This window comes from Notamacropus eugenii, chromosome 1 (genome assembly GCF_028372415.1).
Source record: "Notamacropus eugenii isolate mMacEug1 chromosome 1, mMacEug1.pri_v2, whole genome shotgun sequence".
Classification (NCBI taxonomy): Eukaryota; Metazoa; Chordata; class Mammalia; order Diprotodontia; family Macropodidae; genus Notamacropus; species Notamacropus eugenii.
In genome coordinates this window covers 199,358,919-199,378,868 of record NC_092872.1, presented here as the reverse complement: position 1 = coordinate 199,378,868, position 19,950 = coordinate 199,358,919, and the positions used below count along the sequence as shown (strand labels likewise).

Sequence of the window (19,950 nt, the reverse complement as noted above, 5' to 3'; positions counted from 1 at the left end):
AAAACACAGAATGTATCTCCTCTCCCTACAGGTGTGGGCAGCCCTGGTACCAAGGCAAAATTAAAAGTCACTGTCAATAAAACTAATGGTGGAATTAAAGGGAAGTCCTAGAGTTTTCATCTCAATATTACCCACAGCCCAGAGCTAATTCTCCTTGAAAGAGTTAAGGTTTTTTGCAAATAAGGCTTTCTTACAATGCAAATTAAATCTTTCCCCCATCTCAGAGGGCACAGGGGCAAACACACCAGTGTAATCCAACAAACAGCAGCCACATTCTGTGGCCCAGCCTCCTCATAAACTTCAATCTTTGGGAAAAAACCTTGATTTATTATATAGCTTTTGGACAGTTACTACAGAAAATCTGCCAAACAGCGGAATAATCAACTCTTTCACCCAAGCTGAATTTTTTTCTTTTAATGAAAGAATAAAGTACGCAATCGGTCTGGGCAAAATAAATATAAATTCCACACTTTTAACCAACAGAACTTTCTGCGTCATTGACAAAAATATTTGAAGACATCAACAATATTTTATCATCACAATGACGTTCCAACCTTCAAAATTTGGGTGTTCAAAAAACTCATTTAGGCAATTCACTTATCAACAGTTAATGTAATCTCTTTTTAGACTCTGGCAGGCAGGATTCCCAGAAAAATCCTCCCCCTTCTTCAACATGCTGCCAGCCCATCCCTATGGTGAAGCAAAAATGTAGGAGGGGCAATGGCAAAACAGGCAACAAACATTTATTAAGCTCTCACTGTGTGCCAAGCACTGTGCAAAGTGCTTCCTCCACCTTGGTACACCTCAGTTTACAGGTGTGAGTGTGTGTGTGTGTGGGGGGGAGATGTTGAAATGCTGAGTAGTTTATTCAGTCTAGAGGGCTCACAAAAAGGATAATGTGTAACTTGCAAAGAGTCTCTATCAAAACATTCATTGTTACAGATCATAGCCTTGGAAAGGAGATAAATGAAATGCGTGGCATTCCTTCTTGAAATACTTATCCCTTCAAATACCAAACCATTCTCCATGCTTTAAACACAGGTAGAGTGAGTCTTTCTGTCCAAACCATTTGTTGCCAAATAATAAACATAGAAGGAAATGTGGTTTGGCAGAAAGGACATGTGAACTAAGTATCAGGAGACCTGGATTCTAGTCTGTCCCTTCCTCTCCCCCTACCCCTACTCTGCCATTTAACAACCTTGTGATGGCAGTGGAGAGAGACTAGATTTGGAGTCAAGACTGAGGACTTGAAATCAAACTCTGGCCTCGTCACTAAGTGATCGTGGGCAAGTCACTTAATGTCTTTGAGTTTCAGTTTCTTCACTTGTAAAGGACAGGAGTGGACTAGATGACCTCTAAACACTCTCCCAACTCTAACATCCTGTGATCCTAGACATGTCTGTGGAAAGATTTGACTTCCCTGGGTCTCAGGTGGCCCATCTGAGGTGGGAGAATATAGAAAACAAATTCAAATTATATGTAAGGTCCCCTCCAATGCCACAATTAAATAAGTCTTTAAAATGCTAATATTAATAATAAGCATTAGTAACATGCCTTTTATTATTCTCTTGAGAACTTCATAGAGGACATCCCTAATTCATTTGGGTCATGATGTCAAATAGAATAGGGATAGGAATAGACTGGACCTATAACTTTACTAGCACAGGGAACTTCTAGGAGAGCAAATTCCTCTCCCAATCAGCAGATCAGCACCTTCTCTCTAACTTACAAGCTTAGAGAGTGGCCTAGAAAATTGAGAGCTTAAATGCCCGGGGTCACACATCCAATACATGTCAGAAACAAAATCTGAACCTGGGTCTTCCTAGCTTTGAGGACAACTCTGTATCCACTAAAATAGGAAGTGTCTTTATTTTATGGCTGAGAAGGCTGAATTATGGACTTGTTGGGTGAGGGAGGGTAGAGAAAGACACACAGACAGACAGAGAGAGACAGAGACAGAGACTGCCAGGTATGAAGCAGCATGGTACACTTGAAAAAGCCAAATGTGGAGTCAGAAGACTAGCATTCAGATCCTGGCCCTGCTACTTATTATGTGTATGATCTTAGGCAAATGACTAAACTTCTATAGGCCTGTTTTCTTATCTATAAAATGAGGGGCTTTTATTCAGTGATATTGAAGGTCCTTTTCCAGTTCTAAATCCCATGATGCAGCATTCCATGTGTACATACCATCAAAGCCAAAACTTCAGAAACTACCAGTTATAAGGAAAGAGAGTATTGGAGTAGAGTGCTCTGGAATTGAGATCTGAGTCTGTAATCCAGCTCTTCTTTTTACTACAAAGTCACTTTAATCTCTCTCAGCCTCAGTTTCCTCACCTGTAAAATAGGGATAATGAACTTTGGACTGACTGCTTCACAGAATTATGAAGATCAAGTAAATCAATGGATATGAAAGCCTTGTGTAATACTGTAAAGTACATGAAAACATAAATCACTTTATTGTGCTAACATCAATTCTTAACTACCCGGATTATTTGAGAATTCCCTAAGCTTCTCCTTTCCTTTCACACACAGTGATACTTATTCTATTATTGGGAATAATCCAGAAGAGTAAAAAAAAAATATATAACTCCTCAAATATATAGAAGCATTTGTTGTATTTGAGAAGAACTAGAAGCAACTTCAATGACCAATGCGTTGCGTATGATTAGGCAAACGACAGCGTTATCAGAGTAATGCCATAACAAAAAGTCATTAAAATAATTAATATTATAGTGATAAATATAGGGAACAAATAAATATGGGAAAACTAATACAAAGTGAAAAAAGCAGAATTAGAATAACTATACTTTGACTATGGTTATATAAAAAAAATTTATACAGACACAAAGATGAACAGAGAATGGAAGGAGACACAGAGGGCATCATTAGTAACTGCTATGGATATATACATATGCAGAAATTAAGTGTAAATAGTAAAAACTATTTTTCTGGTTTGGGTTTTGTTTCTGTTTTAAAGTGACTAATATGCTAAGTATAGATACAAAGATGAAATGAAATAGTCCCTGCTCTCAAGGAGCTTACATTATGGGTCTAGAGGAGACAAGGAACAACATGTACCTGCCGTTTAAGTCGATCTTCAACATTTGGGTGTTTAATTTTCTTGACTTCAAGCCTTCATGTCATTTCATTAAGCAACCCTATTTTCACTTTAACGTTCACAACACTGCATATTCCCAGCTATGCACAGTAGAGAAGAAAATCAGAGGCATGCTGCACAAAAGTTTGGGGAGTAGCTGGTATCCTCCTGGGAGTTCCGCTGGTCTTGTTCACCCTACTGCTGTGAAGAGCTCCCCCTGCATTTGTTGTATACTACCATTGTTTGCCTTAAAATTCAATTTTGTGTTGCAGTTATGCCCCCAAAGTACAGTGCAAGTCCTTAGGGCTCTCAGCTCAAGTGTACCAAGTCAGTGAGGTGGCTTAGTGAGAAAATAAAAGTGTTAGATAAGTTTTGTGCTAGAAAATCTGAAGCTGCTGTTAGCTTCCAGTTTGGTGTTCACGATTCATTACATCCACAAAAAAAAGGAAGAAAGCATTCATAAAAGTGTTCGTGAATCTACTCCAGAAAGTGCTAAAAGTGACCTTGAAAGTGCAGGATAAAGGAACAATGCCCTCACACGACCATCTGACACAGTGGAAAGTAAGATTCAGGTTAAAAAAAATGTTTTAGTTTCAAAAATTTTATTTGCCATACCGTATTTATGGTATTGTATATTTCACGTGTTATAAAAAATGAATATTGCCTGAAATCAATGTGGTTGGTTTTTTGTTGTTGTTGAGAGGTTAGCACAGAAGGTCACAGAATTCTAGGGAATTTCTAGTGAGAAAAAAAGTTTTTGCATGTTTCCAGTTCTGTGTGTTGCATTTTATATATCATTTCATGGTTACTGTATTAGGGGAAGTGCACATTATCAGAATTTATAAAGAATTGTATGTGGAAAAGTGTATTTTCAGCAATACCTAGTGAGAGATGACCATTTTTGGTGGTCACAGGAAAATAACCCTCTATTTCCTATAGGCTCAATGTCAACATTCATGTTTCTGACTTTTGCATCATTTTCTAGGACTGACACCCCTATGAAAACTGAGGATTGACTAGATGTACAAAATAAATATAATTTGTTCATCATGTTGAGGCAAAAATGACTGACTTTGAAGGATAAGCTAAGGACTGGGGATCAGGAAAGGCCTCATGTAGGAGGGAGAATTTGATCTGAACCTTGAAAGATTTGAGGCATAAGAAATGGAGATAAGGAAGGTGTGCATTGTAGGCATGGATACACAGAGACAGGAGATGGAGTGTTCTCTGTGAGGAAATGGATGGACCATAAAGTACATGAAGTGAAATGATATGAAATAAGCCTGGAAAGGTGAATGGGGAAAACAATATTTGCCTAACCTATGCCATGAGATTGTTGCAAAAAAAAAAGTGCTTCATAAACCTTGAAGCACTAAAAAATGTGACCTCCCCTCCCTGAGAGCTCTCCCCATGCTTCCCTACACCACTGTGGGGGATAACAGATGGATCCTCCTGACCTCTAAAGACCCTGGATACAATCTTCTTTCAGGGCTTTGCTCTTCTACCAGCTCAGGTACCTTGCACACAATATGAGTCAAAGCACTGCTTTTGGAGAGGGGCCTTCTGGACCAAAATCAAAGAAAAGAGTACATCAGCTTGGCACACAACCTGTCAAATAGCTTCCTCAGTAAATAGCACTTTCTTAAGCAATATCCAAGCTAGGCTCTCTCTCTCTCTCTCTCTCTCTCTCTCTCTCTCTCTCTCTCTCTCTCTGTCTCTCTCTCTCTGTCTCTCTGTCTCTCTGTCTCTCTGTCTCTCTCTGTCTCTCTCTCTCTCTGTCTCTCTGTCTCTCTCTCTCTCTCTCTCTCTCTCTCTCTCTCTCTCTCTCTCTCTCTCTCTCTCACACACACACACACACACACACACATACACCCTCTGTCTTTTTCTCACACATTCTCTCTCTCTGTCTCTCTCTCTGTCTCTCTGTCTCTCTCTCTGTCTCTCTGTCTCTCTCTGTCTCTCTGTCTCTCTCTCTCTCTTTCTCTCTCACATACACACACACACACACACATACACCCTCTGTCTTTTTCTCACACATTCTCTCTCTCTGTCTCTCTGTCTCTCTCTCTGTCTCTATCTCTCTCTCTCTCTCTCTCACACACACACACACACACACACACACCGCTCATCTACTAGTGTTTGGGTTTTGTATCTATTCTGGAAAAAGTGATTTTTTATTAAGAAATCCTTTCCCGGGGACCAGACGATGGATAGTCAAACACAGAGTCCACTGTAAACATGGAGAGAACCGAGAGGCATGAACTGACTCCTAACTGTGCCAACACAAGCTGCAGCCCCTCAGGTTAGTTCAGCCTTCCTGTTTCCTCCGGCTTCTCCTCAGGCCGTACTCCTTGAGACACAGACTCTTTTCAATGCCCCCTGAGGGGAACAGAAAAATTCGAGTTCTTGCCCTGAGTCATGTACGTTTCTCACACATCCACACAGACGAAGGGAAGGCTTGCTTTATGGATCCCGAGGGGAGCCCTAAACTGCTGCACACACACACTTGCCCGCAGCCAGAACCTCAGGGATCTCCAATGAGAAGCCCTGGGGCCCACAAATACCTGGGTTCTAGAAGGGAATGAGGAGCAGGAGGAGAAAGGGGGTTGTAAGGAGGGTAGAAACTCAGAGCCAATGTTTCTCACATTATCACTGTTAAACCATTTTCACCTCGGAGGCTGTGGGAGATAAGATGCTTTCTGCACTTTGGAAAGTCTTGACAAGGAAAAACGGGGATATCTGAGGGAGGCTGTCTGACAACAACTGACATTTATACTCAGAGACTCAAATACCCAAATGGATCTGTGACCCTGTCAATTTAGATGGTCCCTCCACTAATGTCCAACCCTGCCCAGCCTGGGTTGACTTCTCCACGTCTTCCCATAAGTGTGCCCCAGAGAGAGGTTCCCTCAACATGCTAGCAGCCTTTCTCCCTTTCTCCTAATATCAGAGAATATCAGTGAAGCACTCAGGCTATCCATCCATGGTCCATCACCTTTACTTCTCACCTTGTGACATCTTTCTCCAGATCTTTGAGGGTTCATACAGGTTAGAGATGGAAGGGGGATGGGGAAAAAGAAGAACAGGAAGAAGGGGCTGCCTGGCCAGTGGTCTTTCTGCTACACTCTCAGGCTAAGTGTCTATAGATTCGATATCTCAGCTTTGAACACCAGCAGTATTAAGGAATTAACCCCCTTGGTTATGGTAATTAAACTATGTGGTTATTTGGACTCCAAATAAATAGGAATTTATTCTGCTTTCCTATTGAGGTCACATCAATTAAAACACTCTCCATGAAAAGAATGAATGCAATAAACAAATGTTAGAAAAAACTTCAACATATAATTAAATATTATGTAGTAAGCTGATATAAATAAAAAGAACAAAGGAAATATTTTAAACTCTTTCACCCTAGACCACTCTGCCACTCAAGGAAGAACCCAGGGATCTTGTCACAAATGATGGCGTCTAAATTAGGGCAACTACTGTTTTCTCAACAGAGATGACTAGAAATCCCTCCTCCTACAAAGGCAAGTCCTAGGTTTACTAAAACCTCACCAGCTTCTGCCACAGAAACTTCCATCTCCCATAACCAGGTTGAGTGACTAGACCCTGGAACCTTCTCCTTCTCCCTCTCATAGAAACTTCTGGCTCCCTCTTCTTTTCCTGCACAGGAGAGAGCTTACCTATCATCTTCCGGAGATCTTCACACTGGCTAATGTGAGGGAACTTCAAGATTTCCTTCCACTTTTTGCTTTTGCCTTTACGCTTTCCTCCACCCCCTGCAAAGGAAAACAAAAAAAAAGAGAGGGAGCTATTACTCACAGCCTCCAAGAAGGTAGAAACAACCACTCTGCTACAGTCACAGATATGGAAACTGACTCAGGGAGAAGCCTTATCATTTGACCTTCCTCTACACCCTGAAAACATTAGATGTATCATGGGAGGATAAAAAAGAGAATTGTTTTTATAATCACACAAAAATGCCAGACTTGATCAACAAATGCTTATCCACCTTCTAATCTTCCCAAATTCTAGTTATCAGGGAAACAAAGCTGTATTTGAGAGGCAGCATAGGCACTCTCTCAGTGCCCCAGATATCTCTAAGGCTCAAAGTTGCAAAACAGCAGTCAATCTGCATTCATAGAAGGCATTTCCTTACAGGAAGTTTCCTAAATGGATGAAATTAATAAGTCTGAATCAAAAAGATGGTGATTGCCATGATTCTACAAGCATTTGGAATTTCTGTTAACCTATCATTAGTATCGTACACTGGAAAAATCAGCTGGACAAAGAACACCTATCATCCTAACTATGCTATGCTATAGAGATGAATGAGTATTGCACTGAGCTAGTCTATTAGTCTACTGTGTTAGTCCATTTCTTGGACCTGCTTCATGAGTATCACTGATTACGGAGAGACAACGAACTGGCCTGAGAACAGAATAGGAGAAAGAGTGTGGTCCGGCCTACAGGTGGGAAAACTGTGCAGCTATTCCTTGACATTAAAGGATGTCTTTTTAGTAATATTTTTCCAAGGCTGCTTGTTATATGGCTACAAATGAAGAAACATTTTTCTCTCCTAAAAATTAAAATAGCAGGTAACCCAAAGGACAGTGGTGTGAAACATGGTGGGTATAAATAGTGTGCTGGTAAAAGTTTAACACCTGGCTCTTGGGATAGGGGGAAGGGGGAAATGTATGCAAGACACACTTTTAATTTTAATATACATTATTAACATTTTTTCATCTTTCTGAAGTCTAGATAATCCACAAATAATTAATCAAGCCCTGATTTCTAGCATTTCAATTCCGTTGACAAGAGGGAGACAAATTTTCAGCTCATAATGAAAATTTAACAATGGGCTTTCTCAAGTCAGTTTGGGCTTGCCTTAGCATACCTATGATAGGTATAAGCCACATATTACCAACAATGATTTGTGTGCAAGAAGTTGTGTGAAAGATACCATCCAGGAGTGGTAGAATGAGGAAAAGGACTTGGGTTAGTCATGTATCAAGAGTAAGGGAAGACCAATGGGCAGGCTGACTACTGCCGTAGAATTCACAGAATATTAGAAGACCTAGAGAGTAGCCCTAAGTTATTCAGTAGACTGTAGAATAGCAGTGTGGTCTGAAGGACTGAACCTTCGTTTCTGTGTCAGGAGCACTTAGGTCCAATTTTTGCTTCAAACACTTAGTAGATGCATGACCCTGGAGAAATCACTTAACTTTTGTTTCTCAATATCTTCAACAGTAAAATGGGGGAAGGGGATGTTAGATTTGATGGTCTCTTCAGTCACTTTCACATCTAAATCTATCACCAGATTATTAATAGGGCAGTGTGCACAAGAATCACAAAGGACATGGATAGGTTGTGATTGGTACCAGCAGAAAAAAATACCCAGAGAAGTCAAGTAACCTACTGGGAAAATGCCCAGAAAAGGGGAAAAAAATAAGACCATAGAAGGCTACTTTCTTGGTGAACATATATCTCCTCCCTTCCTTTCAGATGAGGAAGAACAATGCTTACCATCAGGGAAAGACATAGAAATCAAGGCTTCTGTATCCCAAACAGGCAAAATAAATATTCAGTGGGCTCAGGACATGGAAGAGCTCAAAAAGGATTTTGAAAATCAAGTTAGAGAGGTGGAGGAAAAACTGGGAAGAGAAATGAGAGAGATGCAAGAAAAGCATGAAAAGCAGGTCAACACCTTGCTGAAGGAGACCCAAAAACATGCTGAAGAAAATTACACCTTGAAAAATAGGCTAACTCAATTGGCAAAAGAAGTCCAAAAAGCCAATGAGGAGAAGAATGCTTTCAAAAGCAGAATTAGCCAAATGGAAAAGGAGGTTCAAAAGCTCACTGAAGAAAATAGTTCTTTCAAAATTAGAATGGAACAGATGGAGGCTAATGACTTTATGAGACACCAAGAAATCACAAAACAAAACCAAAAGAATGAAAAAATGGAACATAATGTGAAATATCTCATTGGAAAAACAACTGACCTGGAAAATAGGTCCAGGAGAGACATTTTAAAAATTATAGGACTACCCGAAAGCCATGATCAAAAAAAGAGCCTAGACATCATCTTTCATGAAATTATCAAGGAAAACTGCCCTGAGATTCTAGAACCAGAGGGCAAAATAAGTATTCAAGGAGAAAAAAGTACCCAGAAAGAAACAGGAATTTATGAATCTATGATTTCGTGATCCACGTCACTGAGATGACAGATTTGTTGAATATTAATGAAATAATTTATTCTTGAAGTCCTACTTGAACTTATCTAAACGCTTCATGAGCATCACTGATGAGATTTACATATCTGATATTTACTGAGAAGACACAGTAATCCTTCCTTCTATTTATTCCAAAGCTTCCAACTTCATGAGGTCTTTGCTAGATCTAATACTCAGGGACTGGTGAAAAATTTCATATCTACCTCACTCATGCCTTATTTGTTTGATTATTTATTTATTTATTGGACTAATATATTTCCTTCCTAAGATAATGGAATCATAGATTTAGGGCCTAAAAGAAACTTAGAAGCCATCTTGTCTAATCTCTTTATTTTACAGATGGGGCTTCTCAGACTTAGAGGGGTTAAGTAATTTGCTGGAGGGCACACGCAATAAGTATTTATTTATGAAGCATCATTCTATTACATACCAGGGCACTGAGGAAACAGACAAAACCAAAGCACTGTCTAACCTCAAGTGCTTTCCAATCTACAAACCCCTTTAATTAGTAGCTCATGTTCATCTAGTAATTTCCAGTTCCAAAGCATCCTTCTCACAACAGTGCCATGAGGTAAGTGATGCAAGTAGTAGCATCTATAAAATGGACATAATAATAGCACCTATCCCTCAGGATTGCTGTGATGATAAAAATCATCAATCAATATTTATTAAGCACCTGGTATGTGTCAGGTACTGTCCTGGGGCACAAAAAGAGGCAAAAGACGGTCCTTTCCCTAAAGGAGCTCACAACTCAATGGAATATCAATGAAATAATAAGAAACTAAAATAATACATAAAATGAGACACTTTATAAAATGCTCTGCCAACTTTAAAACACTATCATGATGATGGCTACTTTCTATTTTAGCTAAATCTATGACTTCATGGATCTAGGGACTTCTTAATGAGGCAACTCCTTCTACAAATGCAGATCATTCGCCCCTTATGGTTTTAAAGAATTATCTGGGGCACTGAGAGATTATGTGACTTTTCCAGAGTCACACAACCAGTCTAAGTTAGGAATAGGACATGAAACCAGGGTTTTAAAACTTTCAGGTTGGCCCTTCTTAACTCTATAGAGATAAAAAAAAAAAAGATGCTAATCCTGGTTGTGAAGGCTCAGGCAAATGATCCCCCATGTCTAGTAGCCAGCCATAAGCCATGGATTCTTTCTTCCCAATTTCTTTTTCATCTATCCCTTCCTTTCTCCTCCCACCATCCTAATTTAGAGCCTTATTATTTCATGCCTAGAACATTTCAATAACCTCCTGTCTGGTATCGCTGCCTCCAGTCTTTTTCCCTCTTACAACCTAACAGCCTACACTGACAAATTACTGTTTCTAATGCCTACCACTAACCACCTCATAACCTTACTCAAGAACTTCAGTGGCTCCCTAATGTCTATAGGACAAGTTTATCATTCAAGGCCTGCCATAATCTAATCCTTGTTGTTTGTCCTTCAGTTTTCTAAGAGGACCAATGACATCATGGGAGTGACATCTTGACTTGTGCATAAACTGGATTTAAGTGACAAAGATGTTAGTCTTGCTCTCTCTTCCAGAGTTATCCAGTGGCAGGACAGAAGTCAAAACAACTGATGATGGCCCAGGATGCAGTGTTGATGCATCCCAGATTGTGTCTTTGATGGCTGACCACACTCTAAGTACTCCACAGCAGTCAGTCGTCCTCAGGGCTGTTGGAGTCATGTTCTCCTCCTCCCGTTGCACCAGGGAAAGTCTTCCTATGCTTGTGGTAAACATTCCCCTAACTTACCAATGTGTCTGAGGCCTGTTGGTCACCCTCAGCCTGATTTAGCCCATCTGCTGCAATGGTTTAGTAGGCTGTGGCCACCATGTATGTTACAGCTTCTCAGAGCCAAGTGAGAGTTGGGTGAAGAGTGGCCACCAAAGGTGGATGAGCAGCCCTCGTACTGAAGGCACTAGTCTTCCTGGAACACCTCCCACACTCCAATTTACTCCTGATTCATATTTCCCACTACTCCCCCATTCATGAAGTCTTTGCTGGAGTCTCACTTGTCTATTTATTGTCTCTTAAAAATATTTTGCATTTCTCTACCTTAATTCACTTGTTCACACCATTCCCCTGACCTAAAATACCCCCTCCTCAACACCTATGCAGATCTCAGTCATCCCAAAGGCCTACTTCAATCGCTACCTCCTCCTTGAAGTTTATGATATCACTTTAATCTGAATTCCTACTTGTTATCTGTCATTTCATTTGACAATTATGCTAAATTGGACTGAGTATTTGCTTATAAATGCTTCCTGAAACGAACAGAATCCCATCCGCATTAATCAATATAATCAATTCTAATCAATTCTTATCAATTCTAATTCTAATACAATCAATTCTATCATTTCTGTGGCAGAAATGACTAAAACAATATAAATGAAAACAGTGCTAAAAGACAAAATTCAGATAATCTGTAGCGTCTAATTTGGGTTCGTTTGTTTGCTGCTGTTCAGGGATTTTTAGCCATGTCTGACTCTTCATGACTCCACTTAGGGTTTTCTTAGCAAAGATACTGGAGTGGTTCTCCATTTCCTCCTCCAACTCATTTTAAAAATGAGGAAATTAAGGCAAACAGGGTTGAGTGACTAGCCCAAGGTCATACAGCTAGTAAGTGTCTGAGGCCAGATTTGAACTCAGGAAGATGTGCCTTTCTACCTTCAGGCCTAGTGATCTGTGCACTATGGTACCACCTAGCTGCTCCCTCACAGTCCCTTACCCTTCTATCCCCCATAGAAAATTAGAAGCTAACTTCTTCAATTCTACTCCACATCTTTTGCATTTTTCTCTCTTTTCTCCACTCACATAACAATCACCCGAATTCAAGCCATAATTCCTGCTTCCAGGCTCTCCTCTCTCTAATCTAGCCTTCCAACAATTGCCCAACTTGCTAAGTCTTCCAGTCTGAAGATGTCACTTCCCCTACTCAAGAGACCTCAGTGGCTTCCTATTACAACTAGGATAAAAATACAAACTCCTCTGCTTGGCGTCAGTCTAGGTCCCAGGCAAAAAAAAAAAAAAAAAAAAAAAGGTGGGGGCAGGGACCCACCAGAAAGGGCAAAAAATATGAAAATATAAATTTAAGTATATAAAAACAAATCAAAAGCATATAGCACATTACTATAATTCACATAAAATGTAATTTTACAAGCTGCAACTTTTTTACAGTACTAGTCAAATGCAAACTATTTAAAAATGACCTACTTACAAATGCAACTGCTTTTTGTTTTCAGTAGAATGTTAAATTTTAGAAAGTTTAGAAAATAAATTGAATTTTTTATAGAATATATGTGCAGGCTATTTAACCTTTTGTAATTAAAGAACAGCCAGAAATTTTAAATATATATTTTATCATAACAAAATAAAAATGTACCCTAAATTGCAACCTTATTCATAGAAAGCTACATATACATATATATATATATGTATATATATATTTAAAAAAACAACAATCAGTTCAGGAAAGTTGCATCTGCATATAGTAAGAAGAGTTTTCTCTGCTCTATTGTCAAAGTGCAGAACTTTATGTTTATATGAAGTAGGTCCTTGGAAATGCTCAGTTCTTGGTAAAAATTAACAAACCATTAATTGAGAATTGTGTGCAATGAATATGAAACATATATGTACATGGTTAAGAATTATTATTAAAATATAATAATATTTTGTTCTTAAAATGTAATTAGTAGCTCTGATTGGTTAAAGCATATAATGTTAATTTCGTATATCATTATTTTCTTTGAAATTCACTGATTTTACAATGGACGAAAAAGATAAAATATCTATGTTGGGTCCTGGGCCCCCTTCTAGAATTCTGAGCCTCAAAGAATTTGTGCTGGCTTACTCACCTTCCCTGCCACAATGGAAGCTCTTTGAAGACCATAATTGTTTCATTTTTTTTGTCTTTGCATTCTCAGAATGTAGCACAGTGTCTAGCAAATAGTAGGCACTTAATAAGTGCTTTATGATTGCCTAACACCTCAGAAAACTACTTGACTATTAGGTCTTTATCACATTCCCTATTCCCAATCAACCTTCACTCCCTTTCCCCTCCCCAAAACATAAATACACAGTCCAACACATATTAATTATACTTGTGCAAACCCCTTTCTTCTGGAACAGTTAGTCTGCAAGTAAAAAAAATGGTAGGGTAGTATTGTAAGTTACTCTTCCTCAAAGACCCAAGAGAGGTAAGATGAGTTCTACTGGAGCTTCTCTTCTACTCCTTCTCTAGCTCCTACTTGGCCCCAATCCCATTTACAGCATGTCATAGAATATTAGAGTAAGAAGGAATTTTTAGAGATTATCTATTCCAAACATCTCATTTTGAGAGGAAAAACTTAGAGCCCAGAGAGTAGAAATGACTTTTCCATAGTCACACAGCTAGGGAGTGATAGAGCCAAACAAAACCCAGGCTTCCTGACGCTGTACCCTATGTTCCTTCCTCTAGCTAGATCAAAATGTGAACTTCTCTGGGAAGGAGGAAGGGGGTGGGGGGGCATAATTACAACCCAAAGCAATTTCAGCCTGTTGGAGATGAGCACACCCCCACTCATAGGACAATCCATTCTAAGCTTCCCAAAACTTTCTCTGGGTAAAACAAACTTAGTTCCTTTATGATTCAATTTGGCTCAAAGGTGGCTTCATATTTTAATAACAAACAAAATAAAGCATGCCTCAAAGAGGTCACAGCTTCCAGACAAATGTTTGGCTTTTAAGCATTTTGTTTGGTTGTTAAATTGCATATTTGATGACTTGAGTGTTGTGACTGTTTATTATTTCAATCTGGAATAATTGTTTCCCAGTATCCTGAGAGCCCGACCAGGAACACTTTGTAAACTCCCTTATAGTAAAACTTTGGACATTGTCTCTCTTAACTTCTTGAGAGTAATTACGTACTTTGAGAGATTGGAGTAGGCCACAGAGGTACTATTGAGAACCTCCAAAAATCTTTATGTGGGTCTAATTAGCAAAAACAAGATGAGGCTGTAAAGTGCCGCTGACACATTATAATTCTAAGGCAATGACCTCTATGAATTAACAAAACGAATAAATCAAACAATAAATCCTTATTGAGCACATACCATATAAAGAACACTGTTAGACATTACGTTGAATGTAATGAACTAGGACATAACTTCCTTGTTCTCCAGAAGCTAGGCGATACCATGATGGAGTTGGAGTCAGAAAGTCTTGAGTTCAAATCCCACCTTAGCAGCGGTGTGACCCTGGACAAGTCACTTAACCTCTCTTGGGCTTGACTTTTACCCTATTTCCTAGTGTAGTTGTTAGGATTAAATGAGATCATTTTTGTAAAGCACTTTGCAGACTTTGACATATCATATAAATGCTAACAATGACTAACTTCTAATGTAGTCAGGAACAGTAAAAGTCAGGAAAAATAATGAACAATTGTACATTGCCCTTATACAATTTCATAAGCTTCATTTTGTGGCAGGGCAACCCCGAGCTGACAAAGACTATGCTATTGGAATAAAAATTGTAGAATTCTTTTTCAACCTAGAAATACATTAAGTATGGATCCAGTGACAGATTGTCCACATGCTAAGTCCAAAGACCAGCCTGGCTAAGTAGGGAAATACCTATCATCAGAAGGCTGGCCATTGGTGGGTTAATTTTTCCAGCTGCAACAACTCAGTAAATGGACAAGATACATGATGGACCCCATTCCTGTGTCCCTCTTCACCTCCTTCTCCATTTCCTCTACTGTTTAATATATGGTTAGCACTTAATAAATGCTGATGGCAGTAGAATAATAGAAGAGGGGAAAAAGGGTCATGGGATCATGTAGTTTTTAAACCATCTACAAATATTAATTTACTCATTGGTATTCTCTGAATGCGTTCTTTGTCCCACAAGTGATAAGTTGACATCACACTAAAATCCTCTCTGCAAATAAAACCAGTAGATAAAAAGAAGTCGCTGCTTAATCACAGGATAGCTCACAGATTCTCCTCAGAGAAGTAAATAAAGGAGTTTGCAGATTGAATTTAATTGCATGCTCTGAAGGACAAGAAACAACATTTCCCAGGGCATCTTATCCAGTAGTGCTCTTGATAAATTTAAACAGAGAGACTGTGACGAACATTGGCGTCTAGTTGTGTATGATCCTTTGTGACGCCAGGGGCCACACATGCCAGGCACTTCTGTCCTCCACTGTCTCCTGAGGTCTGTCCAAGTTCATGTTCATGGCTTCCATGACTTCCATGACATTCAATGTGGACATATCTATCCATCCCATCCTCTGCTATCCCTTTGTCCTTCTGCCTTCAATCTTTCAGGGTCTTTTCCAAAGGGTCCTGTCTTCTCATTAAGTGGTCAAAGTACTTAAGATTGAACATTACTAAAGTTTACTCTTCCAAAAGTTTTTTCAAAGAATGAAAAAGTAGAAAAATGATATGAAGAGCCTTACAAAGTCCTACAAATTAAGTCAAAATATAATTTGATGATCCATGACTTCTTTGTGAAATTGGGCACAGGGAATGATGATAAAAACTTGGAAAATACAGTTAAGGATCATAAAATGGTAGGGTCCAGGGATTTACAGATTACTCTATATTGATGGACATCAGTATAGGATGAATTTTAGAATATTTACTTCATGATGAGAATCAAAGACACTAAATGTGGCGTAGAAAGACTTAAAAAAGAACATAAAAATAAAATTGAGTATATCTTAACAGACAGGAAATGACTAGTTACAGACATAGCAGTCATTTTGGAATCTACTTTATTTGTGCAGTGACCTCACAAATTAGTCAGAACAAAGGTCAAAGCAAAAAACAAGCAAAAAGAAAGAAGATGAAAAGATATCGTATGCAATATAGCAGCTCAAATGAGATCTGTCCAAATAAGGTCATTGCTCTGAAAAATCAAAAAGAGACAAAAGTAAAAGAATTTACTATACCATCATCATGTCTTTGAGACTTTAACCAGTACAATATAGATCTCAAAAGGAGGACTCCAGAAACTGCTGCTAGAAACAAACAATCTTCTTGCCAAGAAAAGATATGGCAATCAGAGGCAAAGTTTAGAATATAAACATATTCACAAAACATTACAGAAGTATAGGATGGAACATTATGAGAATAATAGCAAAACAATATCAAAAAATCCCCCAAAATCTTTTTGATAATAAAATGAGCTAGAGTATCCTGAGTATATTCATACATAGCAATGAAAGTATAACAAATAGGTACACAAATCTACCAGTGTCTTTATAGTAAACTCTTTTCATCTTCAGTAATGATGGATCTATCTTCTTCTGTACTAAGGAAATAACAGAAACACTCAAAAAGATTAAGTAAGGAAAAGTAATTAGACCAGATAAAATACACAGAAGAGAAACGTGGGTGGAGAGGGAGAGTAAGGACAGAAGGACACAATTTTCAAGGCACTCGGTATCAATTTTCAAGGTATCTAAAGTAGGAAGAAATTCCAAAAGAATGGAAAAATTTCAGATAGTTCTTCTTAAAAGAAAAATGACTAAGACATCACCAACTAGTATCTCAAATTTCTATTTCTCATCTCTTCAAACTCTTCAAATGAATTGTTTATACCATTCATAGAATTACAAAATTTCAGAGTTGGAAGGGGTCTAGAAAATGTCTAATAATCCAATCTCTGCCTGAAAAGAAGCCCCTCCCCGTTAATAGCAATGAGTTATGGTCATCCCTCCTCTCCTTTGAAGACCTTCACTGATGGGAAATTCACTCCCTCATGAGGAAGTGCTATTTGGTTGGGAATTTTTTCCTTATATCAAGCTAGAATCTGAGTCACTGAAACTTCTATCAGCTGTTCCAAGTTGTGCTCTTTAAGCTCCAACAGAATAAAATTTTAACTCCATCTTCTTTCTACTCTCATCTAGGAATACCTCTACCATTCTCTATCTGAGTGATTCTTTAAAACTACAATTCAAATGTAGGACTTTTCATTCATCTCTATTAAACTTTATGTTAGCATATTTGTCCCATTAGTTTTATCTGTCAATATTTTTGAATCCCAATTCTATTGGCCAACATTTTACCTATCCCTCCCAGCTTCATACAATCTATACTGTAACCTGAGTCACCAATAAAAACGCTAAATAGAATAAAGCCAAAGACAGATTTTTTTGGAAACTACTACAGATCTCCACCTAGATTAATAACATTCTGCTACTTGCTTCTTTGAGGTTACTCAACTAATCTACTCGATTGTACCTACATCACTTTACAAAGTACGTCCTTGAGGAAAACATGAGAATAAATCAAGCAATCAAAGTCTTTCCATTGATGCAAGGTCGCTTCCAGCTCTTGCACTCTGTGATCTGAATGGGAAAATGGAGGATCATTTGACAGTTTTTTGATATTAAAAGATCCAAAGGAAGGTTTCCAATATGTTGGGTGGATCCTCTGTGTGTGTGTGTGTGTATGTGTGTTAATAAAAAGCCAGGGATACGAATTATACAGAATAAGAAAGTATGAATGAGCTGTGTAGTCTATGAGATGGTGGGCCTACTATGATGAGATCACTGGGACCATCTAAGTACATTCAAGATGCCAGAGGAAGGGCACAGACAGTGGGGTTATACAGGTTCAGAAGAGATTGGGAAGAGGGAAAAAGAGCCAAGAAAAAGCTTTAATGAGATTTAGGTAAGATTTGAGTAGGACTTTGAACAAAGAATATGATTTGGATAAACAAAGAGAAAAGAAGGGAGAACATAATATGGTATAATAGGAAAAGTACTAGCTTTGGAGCCAAAGAATCTGGGTTCAAATCCTGCCTGTGATGTTTGTTACCTGTGTGACCTAAAGCAAGTCACACAATCTCAGTAGGCCTCAGTTTCTTTATCTGAAAAAATGAGGGAGGTTGTACCACATGGCCTCTGAGGTGGGCTATGAACGTTGCACACACTGTACAATGATACTACTTATTAGTTAGTTTTGCTTAACTAGTTTTCTTTGTTATAAAGGGAAGTATATTTAGGACTGGAGATAAGGAGTGGAAGATACATATTTAGAAATAGTTTTGTAGATTAAAAACTGGTAGGGACCTCAGAAGTCCCTTCATTTTTACAATGAGGAATCTAAGGCCAAAGCAGGATAAGTACATTGTGGTATAAATATAAGTCATCGATAGGGCTTATTTTAAGTAAGTAGGTCAATCAATCAATCATGATGATTGGGAGGGGAAAGGGATGAGATTGTGGGATGTTGAACAAATCAATCTGACTACAGGGAACAGAGCATGAAAAGTAATAGTGGGAGATGAGGCTGGAAAGGGAGGTTAAGGCCAAACTATGGAGAGCCCTGAATGGCCAGCTAAAGAATCTGGACTCAGACTTCCAGTGCTCACACCTTTTCTAGGAAGTACAGGCCAAACTGAAAAGTCAACAGCTTTAAAAGCAAATTACTTCACTCCCTATTGAGCTGCCAGGGCTCTGATCCTTTTGGTCTCAAGCCTGGGGAGGAGAAAACCAGGCCAGTAATGGAGAAACATTTCATGAAATCATTGGTCCTGTGACTTGAATTTCATAGGCTATGGGACTGGGTGTAGGGCAGGAATCCTCAGTTAAGCTGGGGACATACAACAATAGCCATTCCCATCCCTCCACCCCCCTCACCCAGCCAAGGGGGAAAAAGGATCCTTATAGTTGGCAATATTCATTCTCTTAGGAAAAAAAGAAGCCATCCAGAATCTGGAAAAAAGGCAGGAAGAGGAAGCAGATTCTAAGCAATATAAGGAGGGTCTCAGAAGGCCTGGTTTTAATCCAAGAAATTCAGTTCTCAATGTAGCTTTGACTTAATGGATACAGAGTTGTTCACAGAAGCAAGAAGGTTTGGGGTTCAAGTTTTGTCTCTAACACACAGGCTGAATGACCCTAAGCAAGTCACTTAAAGTCTAAATGCTCTGGCCAACTCTCTGAGACTATTAGTTGTAAAGAAGGTCTTGACCTGCCTCTCTCATCCAGCGGGTTCTCTCTATCAAGGACGTTGCATCTCCATTCTCTATCCTCATCCCTAAGATTCAGTTTCAACTCAATGCAATAAATTTAACTCAAGAAACACTTACTAAGTACCTTCCCCTTGTAGGTCTTTGTGCTACATGCTATGACGTATATGATGACATATAAGATTAGTTTCTTGCCTTCAAGGAACTTACCATCTAGTAGACAAGAATACAGATTAACTAGGATATGGTATGGGGCAAATGAAAGTATTGCAAAGGGCAAGAGACAAGCGCTACGAGATTCCCAAGCAGAGAGAACATGCATTCATACATTTTATTTTATTTTTTCAAGCAATCTCTCTGTGAACTAGGTAAAGCAAGAATCTGCCTCCTTTTGACAGCTGCGGAAACTGAGGCACAAAATGAAATAACTTGCCCAAAGTCACATCTCAGTTAATGAAATATTTTGGATTAGCACCCAGGTCTCCTAACTCCTTGCTCAGCCCTCTTCTCACAGCACAGGACATGGCACAAATCCTAATACTGATTAAGCCAGACTGTCCATCTCCAGAGCACACTCTAATGAGAGGGAGCCAGCGGAATTCCCCTGCCTGCGTTCCCCCAGAAGCAGCCACA

The 19,950-nt window shown here is 38.9% G+C and overlaps 1 protein-coding gene across 3 annotated transcripts in view; it reads right to left on the bottom strand.

Annotated features, from left to right (window-relative positions):
• The window catches only part of GRK5 (G protein-coupled receptor kinase 5), a 300,122-nt gene that overhangs the window by 166,378 nt on the left and 113,794 nt on the right, over nucleotides 1–19,950 (bottom strand). For 2 of the 3 annotated variants that reach the window (XM_072623961.1, XM_072623963.1), the window contains exon 2: nucleotides 6,787–6,882. The exons of the other annotated variant lie outside the window; for it this stretch is intronic. In XM_072623961.1, coding sequence (XP_072480062.1) covers nucleotides 6,787–6,882 — 96 coding nt within the window. The remainder of the gene's footprint in view (nucleotides 1–6,786; nucleotides 6,883–19,950) is intronic. 3 annotated transcript variants of the gene reach the window in all.